Raw genomic sequence first — 10,428 nt, forward strand, 5'->3', positions numbered from 1 at the left:
AATACATGCAGCACCCTGTCCTCACCAAGGACTCTTGTGATGGGACTAGGACGTGTCCTCACCCTTGGTACATTGGTGACATTCAGGGACACCAGCAAACCTGAATCAAAGGTACCTAAAATTAGGGTAAGCCAAGAGTAACTTGACCAGTGCAGATCCAAAAAGGATAATCTGATGAAGGATTTGGGTTAGTTCCTTGAGACTTGTGAGAACCGGTCCTCACCAAGTCCACTGATGGAAATAGGACTTTCCTAAATCTTGGAATATCTCTGGGATGGGTGACATCTGAAGACACCAGCAAACCTGAATCAATGGCACGGAAAATGAGGGTAAGCCAAGAGTAACTTGGCCAGTGCAGATCCAAAAAGGACAACCCAATGAAGGATTAGGGTTAGTTTGGACTTCCTTGAGACTTGCAAGAACCGGTCTTCACCAAGTCTACTGATGGGAATAGGACTTTCCTTACTCTTGGAATATCTCTGGGATTGGTGACATCTGAAGACACCAGCAAACTTGAGTCAAAGGTATCCAAAATTAGGGTAAGCCAAGAGTAACATGGCCTGCAAAGATCCAAAAAGCATAATCTGATGAAGAATTTTGGTTAGTTCCCAACTTCCTTGAGACTTGCAAGAGCCGGTCCTCGCCAAGTCCACTGATGGGAATAGGACTTTCCTTACTCTTGGAATATCTCTGGGATGGGGGACATCTGTAGACACCAGCAAACTTCAGTCAAAGGTATTCAAAATGAGGGTAAGCCAAGAGTAACATGGCCAATGCAGATCCAAAAAGGACAACACAATGAAGGATTAGGGTTCGTTTGGACTTCCTTAGGACTTGCAAGAACCGGTCCTCACCAAGTCCATTGATGGGAAAAGGACTGTCTTTTCTCTTGGTAAATCTCATGGATGGGTGACATCATAAGACACCAGGAAACCTGAATCAAAGGTATCCAAAATGAAGGCAAACCAATATTAACATGGCCAGCACAGTCACTGGCAAGAGGTTCCCCAAGAACCTGTCCTCACCAAGGAATCTTATGACAGGATTAGGACTTCCCTGTCCAGTCCCATCTCTTGGTACATCTCAGGGATGGGTGACATCTGGAGACACCAAAGGTATCCAAAATGAGGGTGAGGATCACATTTCAAAAAATAGCCAAGAGTTACATTGCCAGCACAGGTCCACCCAATTTCGCAAGAGACTCCCAAGAAACTGTCTTCACCAAGTGATCGGATTAGGACTTCACTGTCCAGTCCTAACTCTTCATACATCTCAGGGATGGGGAGCCACCAGGAAACCTGAATTAAAATGATCCAAAATGAGAAGAAAGGATCTCTGAAAAAGTAGCCACGGTCCAAAAAGGATCACCTGAGGTAGGTTTGTCCAGTCCTTCATGGGCTCCATTCTTGGCAGGATATGGGGTATAGTGAGTGCACACAGGGCTGGTTGCACAACGTTTGTGGACCTTGCACAGGTCGGGCATGCCTGGGAATGCTTAGGCTTAGTGTAAGGGCTAAAGGCAGCTCACAATGTAACATCTAGGCCCTGCCGCCTGCCTCCTCCTCTGCTCCAGCGAATGAATGTCCCTCAGTATCCTATAGGCTGTATATTCCTACGTGATACAGTCATTCTGAAATCATATTTGTTCAGCTTGAAGGGGTCTATCATATTCGCATTTCGGCTGTTTGTCTCTGATTGAACATTCGTACAGCTCATATAAGCTCGTTAGTCCGGAACAATGGTTGGAGCCAGGGGGAGGAGTCACCACACTCTGACTCGTTCAGCCTTGTGTGCATATTTGCGCTTGAGCTATTGAGTTCTGCAGGTTTTCATGACAAGGGCTAAAACTAGACAGGGGAACCGGTGATAAGGAGCCCAGAGCGCCACCTGCTGGCTGAAAATGGAAACGACGCAATACAGAAGATACTGCGGCTGTTACAATGTATTGATTTGTATCCGTGGTTGAAAGATATTTTCTTCCATATTTCACATCTTGTGACCGGTTTTAAGTCGTTGAGCTGCTGAGGCAAAATTTGCTTTGATTTAATTTTCCTTTTTAATAAAAACAGATTAACTAAAATCCGGTCACAAGATGTGAAATATGGAAGGAAATGTTTCATGTTCCTTCTCCTTCATTTCATTTTATTAAATTAGATTATTTTGTGTTCTCTGTGATCATTATTGATGTACTGTTGTATATGTGTATAATATACTGTGTGTGTGTGTGTATATATATACTATATTGCCAAAAGTATTGGGACGCCCCTCCCCCTCCATATCATGTGATTCAGGTCCTCCAATCCCCTCCGTGACTGTTTGAGGTGACAACGCTGCCTCTGCTAGCTATATTATTACCCCAGCCAGCATTGTCAGCTCTGCCCACTAGACTACAGAACTCCTCCTATCTCCCGCTCTACATGTATTTCTTTCCTAGCAAAACAATGCTGCTGCCTTGATTCCCATAAGGCTGCCAACACACTCTATGTAAGGAAAGGGCTCTTGGGAGATGTAGTTCTGGGAGTGTGCCTTGACCCCTATGAGGCTGCCCGCACACTGTGTAGGGTTGCCACCTTTTCTTCAAGCGAAACCCGAACACTCTAGTAGCCCCAATCTTAATTTTGGTTGCCCCTGGTCTGCCTGACATTCAAAACCCGAACTGTCCAGGTGAATCCTGGACAGGTGGCAACCCTAACACTGTGTGTAGGGAAAGGGCTCTTGGGAGATGTAGTTCTGGGAGTGTGCCTTGACCCCTATGAGGATGCGCACACACTGTTTATAGGGAAAGGGCTCTTGGGAGATGTAGTTCTGGGAGTGTGCCTTGACCCTTATGAGGAGGCCCACACACTTTGTATAGGGAAAGGGCTCCTGGGAGATGTAGTTCTGGGAGTGTGCCTTTACCCCTATGAGGCTGCCCACACACTGTGTGTAAGGAAAGGGCTCCTGGGAGATGTAGATCTGGGAGTGTGCCTTGACCCCTATGAGGCTGCCCACACACTGTTTATAGGGAAAGGGCTCTTGGGAGATGTAGTTCTGGGAGTGTGTCTTGCCTCCCATGAGGCTGCCCACACACTGTATTGGGAAAGGGCTCTTGGGAGATGTAGTTCTGGGAGTGTGTCTTGCCTCCCATGAGGCTGCCCACACACTGTATTGGGAAAAATATGCGTATCCAAGAGGAACATGCCCAGCAGCACACTGTGGGAATCCTCATAGTAAAACTTTATTGTAACGGGCGGACAACACGGGGCCCCCGTCTAGGACCCCCAACGGGGAAGTCTCAGATGGGGCTTCAAGTTTTCTTTCCATTACAATGAAGTTTTACTCGCGAGGATTTCCCGCGGTGCGCCGCCATCTTCCTTCTCCCGGATCTATAGACACCTTGGGGGTGAGGATGAGCCCCTGCCGAGCCAAGGGGGAGACCCCGTTGTAGAGGGAGGAGTGGGATTGGTGGGTTTTCTTTTGGATTTACAAGCGTCAGTATGTCGGCATGACAATGTGCAGCCTGTGGATGACATGGACGTGTGTGTGTGGTCTCGTTGCAGTGCGACAGTACGCCGACATCTGCCTCTTCAACACCGCGCAGTACAAGTGCCCCGTAGCTGTGGAGGAAGCTGAGTAAGTATTGAGCGCACAGCTTCACTTCTGGGATGGCAACCATTCGGCCGTAAAGTCTGACTCCGGCCCAAGGAGAAGGTGAAAAAAGGGGGTAGGACCTCTGTCGGGTTTCTGTGTCCCTTATAAAGCAGGTTTTTCCCTCACTTCCTGTTTCTCACTGGGAAGACAGGAAGTGTTGAAAAATCTCTTCGATGGATATTTATAAAAATTTGCAGAGCCGTTCATCCTGTGAAACCAGATTCTGAGTGTAGGAAGCAAAAACGAACGTTATTAGTTATATTTCCTTTCCGGGTTACATGTAATATCAGAATAATACTGGATTGTGGCCACTAGATGGAGCTGAGGAGCATAAGATATACATTCCTTTTTCCCGTGCTCCTCGGCGGCATCTGGTGGCCACCTAGGGGGAGAGCGAGAAGCAGCCCAGGGAGCCAATCATTCCAGAGAGAGCAGAGTGACAGACAGATGATGTCATGACTGCGCTGCTTATCCTTTTAAGTGTCCAGTCACAGGCTGGGGGTGGGTCCAGGATGACCTGGGCTCTGAGGAAGTAAGTTGAATGATGCCGGATATTAGACTGAGGACATCTAGTGGCAGATTAAAAGTACTGTATATAGTTGTGAATGGCGTATGGAAGGGTTAGACCCACTCCGGCCCTCCAGCTGTGGTGGAACTACAAGTCCCATGAGGCATTGCATGCCTGACTGCCACAGGCATGTTGGGGTTTGTAGTTAAAGCACAGCTGGAGGGCCGAAGTTGCCCCCCCCCCTCGGGTTAGACTCTCTATCAGGTTTTTATTGATGTCTCGATAGATTCACCTTCTCTATGCGTTCTGTGACCACGGGGACTGAAAGCGGTGAAAACCCTAAATTTTGAGTTGTCACCAGAAGAGGGAAACTCTTCCAATAGAAACACCAGGTTCAGGTGACAACTGTCTATGGGGCTCAGTTCACAAAGCTAAAACATCTGTATAAAGGACCTTTTCAACAAAGTGACAGTTATTTCCAGATAAGTGACAGTTAGGGTTCGTTCACACCATATGCAGTGCGTTGCGATCTCGCAAATATGCCTTGCGATCTCGTGCGGACGACCGCATTGCAGCCGCAGGGCGTGGCTACGGTGCCGTTCACTTCAATGGCCCGCCGCGCCCCCTCCAGCCCGGCAAAAAAAGTGAGCCGGCCGCAATGCGGGCAGCGCGTTCCGGCCCGATTCCGACCGGAACGCACTGCCCTATGGTGTGAACGAACCCTTATTTGCGGAGAAGTGACAGTTATTTTTCAGTGGAGTCCAATAGGATTTACAGCTAACTGTCATGTGACCAAAATAAAGATCCTGATCCCGGTGTGAAGCTTCCTGAATTGATCGGTAACGGGGGATTTCCCTCTCTGTGGCGACATTTCCCTTTACTTGCCGTTGTGTCTCAGGAAGTGAAGGGAAATCTCCCCAACAGGACACAAGCAAGAAAAAGAAAACCAATAGGAGATGTATGGGACCATTCACACCTAGTATGGCGGGTTGTGGTAAAGCGCCCGTTACTGCGCCGCCATTGATAGAGGTGAACGGGCCCTTAAGCATTTCCACTCTACCCAATCCTAGAATAAAAGTTGTAGTTCCAATCATTGTTGTCACATTGTAGGTTGGATGTGGCCGGCGTTGTGTAGCGGTTGGATATGGACGGCGTTGTGTAGCGGTTGGATATGGACGGCGTTGTGTAGCGGTTGGATATGGACGGCGTTGTGTAGCGGTTGGATATGGACGGCGTTGTGTAGCGGTTGGATATGGACGGCGTTGTGTAGCGGTTGGATATGGACGGCGTTGTGTAGCGGTTGGATATGGACGGCGTTGTGTAGCGGTTGGATATGGACGGCGTTGTGTAGCGGTTGGATATGGACGGCGTTGTGTAGCGGTTGGATATGGACGGCGTTGTGTAGCGGTTGGATATGGACGGCGTTGTGTAGCGGTTGGATATGGACGGCGTTGTGTAGCGGTTGGATATGGACGGCGTTGTGTAGCGGTTGGATATGGACGGCGTTGTGTAGCGGTTGGATATGGACGGCGTTGTGTAGCGGTTGGATATGGACGGCGTTGTGTAGCGGTTGGATATGGACGGCGTTGTGTAGCGGTTGGATATGGACGGCGTTGTGTAGCGGTTGGATATGGACGGCGTTGTGTAGCGGTTGGATATGGACGGCGTTGTGTAGCGGTTGGATATGGACGGCGTTGTGTAGCGGTTGGATATGGACGGCGTTGTGTAGCGGTTGGATATGGACGGCGTTGTGTAGCGGTTGGATATGGACGGCGTTGTGTAGCGGTTGGATATGGACGGCGTTGTGTAGCGGTTGGATATGGACGGCGTTGTGTAGCGGTTGGATATGGACGGCGTTGTGTAGCGGTTGGATATGGACGGCGTTGTGTAGCGGTTGGATATGGACGGCGTTGTGTAGCGGTTGGATATGGACGGCGTTGTGTAGCGGTTGGATATGGACGGCGTTGTGTAGCGGTTGGATATGGACGGCGTTGTGTAGCGGTTGGATATGGACGGCGTTGTGTAGCGGTTGGATATGGACGGCGTTGTGTAGCGGTTGGATATGGACGGCGTTGTGTAGCGGTTGGATATGGACGGCGTTGTGTAGCGGTTGGATATGGACGGCGTTGTGTAGCGGTTGGATATGGACGGCGTTGTGTAGCGGTTGGATATGGACGGCGTTGTGTAGCGGTTGGATATGGACGGCGTTGTGTAGCGGTTGGATATGGACGGCGTTGTGTAGCGGTTGGATATGGACGGCGTTGTGTAGCGGTTGGATATGGACGGCGTTGTGTAGCGGTTGGATATGGACGGCGTTGTGTAGCGGTTGGATATGGACGGCGTTGTGTAGCGGTTGGATATGGACGGCGTTGTGTAGCGGTTGGATATGGACGGCGTTGTGTAGCGGTTGGATATGGACGGCGTTGTGTAGCGGTTGGATATGGACGGCGTTGTGTAGCGGTTGGATATGGACGGCGTTGTGTAGCGGTTGGATATGGACGGCGTTGTGTAGCGGTTGGATATGGACGGCGTTGTGTAGCGGTTGGATATGGACGGCGTTGTGTAGCGGTTGGATATGGACGGCGTTGTGTAGCGGTTGGATATGGACGGCGTTGTGTAGCGGTTGGATATGGACGGCGTTGTGTAGCGGTTGGATATGGACGGCGTTGTGTAGCGGTTGGATATGGACGGCGTTGTGTAGCGGTTGGATATGGACGGCGTTGTGTAGCGGTTGGATATGGACGGCGTTGTGTAGCGGTTGGATATGGACGGCGTTGTGTAGCGGTTGGATATGGACGGCGTTGTGTAGCGGTTGGATATGGACGGCGTTGTGTAGCGGTTGGATATGGACGGCGTTGTGTAGCGGTTGGATATGGACGGCGTTGTGTAGCGGTTGGATATGGACGGCGTTGTGTAGCGGTTGGATATGGACGGCGTTGTGTAGCGGTTGGATATGGACGGCGTTGTGTAGCGGTTGGATATGGACGGCGTTGTGTAGCGGTTGGATATGGACGGCGTTGTGTAGCGGTTGGATATGGACGGCGTTGTGTAGCGGTTGGATATGGACGGCGTTGTGTAGCGGTTGGATATGGACGGCGTTGTGTAGCGGTTGGATATGGACGGCGTTGTGTAGCGGTTGGATATGGACGGCGTTGTGTAGCGGTTGGATATGGACGGCGTTGTGTAGCGGTTGGATATGGACGGCGTTGTGTAGCGGTTGGATATGGACGGCGTTGTGTAGCGGTTGGATATGGACGGCGTTGTGTAGCGGTTGGATATGGACGGCGTTGTGTAGCGGTTGGATATGGACGGCGTTGTGTAGCGGTTGGATATGGACGGCGTTGTGTAGCGGTTGGATATGGACGGCGTTGTGTAGCGGTTGGATATGGACGGCGTTGTGTAGCGGTTGGATATGGACGGCGTTGTGTAGCGGTTGGATATGGACGGCGTTGTGTAGCGGTTGGATGTGGCCGGCGTTGTGTATTGTGATTGCATTGACTTGCTTCTTCTCATTCTCTGATATTAATGTCTTCTCCTCCCGTTCTGCCCGTGTTGCCCCAGCAATGACGTTGTGGCCCCCAGCTCCACCTTCTGCAAAGTCTACACACTGACTCCATACCTGGCCAACAACCGGGAGAAGCGGGGCCTGGCCCTGGACGGCAAACTAAAGCATGAAGACACCAACCTGGCCTCCAGCACGCTGTAAGAGCTTCCCACCATACCAGGAATATACCCCAACATTTATACCCCACCATACCAGGAACATACCCCAGTATTTATACCCCACCATACCAGGGACATACCCCAGTATTTATACCCCACCATACCAGGGACATACCCCAGTATTTTTACCCCCACCATACCAGGGACATACCCCAGTATTTATACCCCCACCATACCAGGAACATACCCCAGTATATATACCCCCAGCATACCAGGAACATGCCCCAACATTTATCCCCCACCATACCAGGAACATACCCCAGTATTTATACCCCCACCATACCAGGAACATACCTCAGTATTTATACCCCCAGCATACCAGGAACATACCCCAGTATATATACCCCCAGCATACCAGGAACATGCCCCAACGTTTATACCCCACCATACCAGGAACATCCCCCAACATTTATACCCCACCATACCAGGAACATACCCCAGCATTTATACCCCACCATACCAGGAACATACCCCAGTATGTATACCCCCACCATACCAGGAACATCCCCCAGTATTTATACCCCCACCATACCAGGAACATACCCCAGTATTTATACCCCCACAATACCAGGAACATCCCCCAGTATTTATACCCCCAGCATACCAGGAACATACCCCAGTATTTATACACCCACCATACCAGGAACATACCCCAGCAAGAGCTGGGTGGGGAGGTGTGTAAGGGCCATACACATCTCTCCGCCCAGAACTTTGCAACCTGTGATGCTCTGCCCAGCTCCCGGCAGCCAATGACATCACAAAGGAGCTGCTTATCCTAACGGTGAGGAAGTCGGAGAACTTCCATGGTTGACCTCTTCTGAATCTCAGGTCCATGGCTGTTAATGGCTTCAGTTGGCTGTCAATGGCTGTTGCCTCAGGCAGCATCTCTTTGGGTCACAGCCAGAGCGTCCCGGGTTGCTAAGAGCCGGTCAGGGAGATGGGTAAGGACCGTATACCGTGCATCTCCCTGCCCAGCTCTTAGCAACCCGGGACGCTCTGGCCGGCATCCCGCTCAGCTCCTGGCAACCAGTGACGTCGGTGAGCTGGGAGGGATGGTGGCCACAGCTGGGCGGTGCACCACCAAGACGCTGGCAAGAGCACCATCAGCACCCCATCAAATACTTGCCCCCCAGCCACAGGCAGTGGTTATGCCAGGGACACCCCTGCACCAGTTCATGCCCCTATGTCATCTAACACAAGCTGGGTTTTCACATCCCTCCTTCATCTGGTGATTCCTGTTAAAGTGTACCTGTCATTCCCCTATTGCATGTGTTCCCAGTAGCACCACATGTAACAGCCATTAAGAAATATCTTCCTTCCTGTGTGCAGACTGAGAGATGGTGCCAACAAGGAGATCCTCGGAATCATTGTCTCCTACAAAGTCAAAGTGAAGCTGGTCGTCTCTCGAGGAGGGTGAGTTGTCAACCTTTTCTACAACTACATTTGTAAATTCTAGTCTTCGTGTGTGCTTTATTTTTAAGGGTGAAAATAGAATTCAAGTGGTTAAAAGATGGGCCATATACAGGCTGATTGGTGATACACCTCCCACCATTGACAAGAGATCCAACAGATCACCCCTTGGTAGACACTTGGAATGGAGGACCAGTGCCCCATGCAGGGCAGCCATCAGGGGGCTACGGCCGATACTCATGTAAGGGGCCCGGGCAGCCTGGGGGGCCCGCCCGGGCCCCTTACGTGACTATCGGCCGACGGTGAAGGGCGAGGAGGCCTGGCCCTAGCAGCGTAGGGCCCCAGCATTGCCGCTCGAACGCCTTCGAGACAAGCTGGGGCCCCATCAGTGATGCTGCTCGTCTGATGTCGGACTGGCCAGAGGCGTGACGTCACTTCTAGCCTGTCCGGCGGCAGACGAGGCCACGTGTGCAGGTAAGAGGAGCTAGGAAGGGAGGAAGGAAAGGAGGGGAGGGATGCAGCCCTGACCAGCCCACCTGAGGCCCCTTCAGAGCCCACCATAGAGTGACAGCTCTGCAAGGTCACTCTCAGGTGGGTCCTGTGTCCAGCGCGTCGCTAAGCCCTGCGTCCAGCGCGTCACTAAGCCCGTGTCCAGCGGCGAGGGGGCCCGGCCTAAAGCCATGTAAGGTGCCCCAACATTTCTGACGGCTGCCCTGGCCCCATGTGAGGAAGGGATCCTCAGCATAGGTTAGGTCCCAGCTATGACAGGGATGGCCAAACTCCGGCCCTCCAGCTGTGGGTGAAACTACAAATCCCATGAAGCATCTCTCTGCGGGAGTCATGTCTGTGAGAATCTCGCAATGCCTCATGGGATTCGTAGTTCCACCACAGCTGGAGGGCCCGGAGTTTGGGCTACCCCTGCTCTAACCCTTCCTCCATCCATCCTCCAAACATGACCTCTTGTGGTGTCCTCACCTTGTGATGTATATACTGTGTTCTGTGAGGACTATAACGTGCCTCCGTCTCTTGCCGTGTTAATGTGACTTGTTGCAGGCAGTGGCGCCGCGAGCCGATTTTTGTTGAATGCATTCACTTTCCACCTGCATAATTCTCTAAATCTCATTTGAACACCGCCAGCATTTTGGGACACCTTGCGT

The 10,428-nt window shown here is 51.3% G+C and overlaps 1 protein-coding gene across 1 annotated transcript in view; it reads left to right on the forward strand.

Annotated features, from left to right (window-relative positions):
- Positions 1–10,428, forward strand: part of LOC108801502 (beta-arrestin-1-like) — a 60,020-nt gene that overhangs the window by 23,031 nt on the left and 26,561 nt on the right. Inside the window, exons 10-13 of the mRNA XM_018573387.1 lie at positions 832–892; positions 3,540–3,612; positions 7,700–7,840; positions 9,191–9,274. Of these exons, the coding sequence (XP_018428889.1) occupies positions 832–892; positions 3,540–3,612; positions 7,700–7,840; positions 9,191–9,274 (359 nt within the window). The remainder of the gene's footprint in view (positions 1–831; positions 893–3,539; positions 3,613–7,699; positions 7,841–9,190; positions 9,275–10,428) is intronic.

This window comes from Nanorana parkeri, unplaced genomic scaffold (assembly GCF_000935625.1).
Source record: "Nanorana parkeri isolate BGI_ZX_2015 unplaced genomic scaffold, ASM93562v1 scaffold2361, whole genome shotgun sequence".
NCBI classification, from domain to species: Eukaryota; Metazoa; Chordata; class Amphibia; order Anura; family Dicroglossidae; genus Nanorana; species Nanorana parkeri.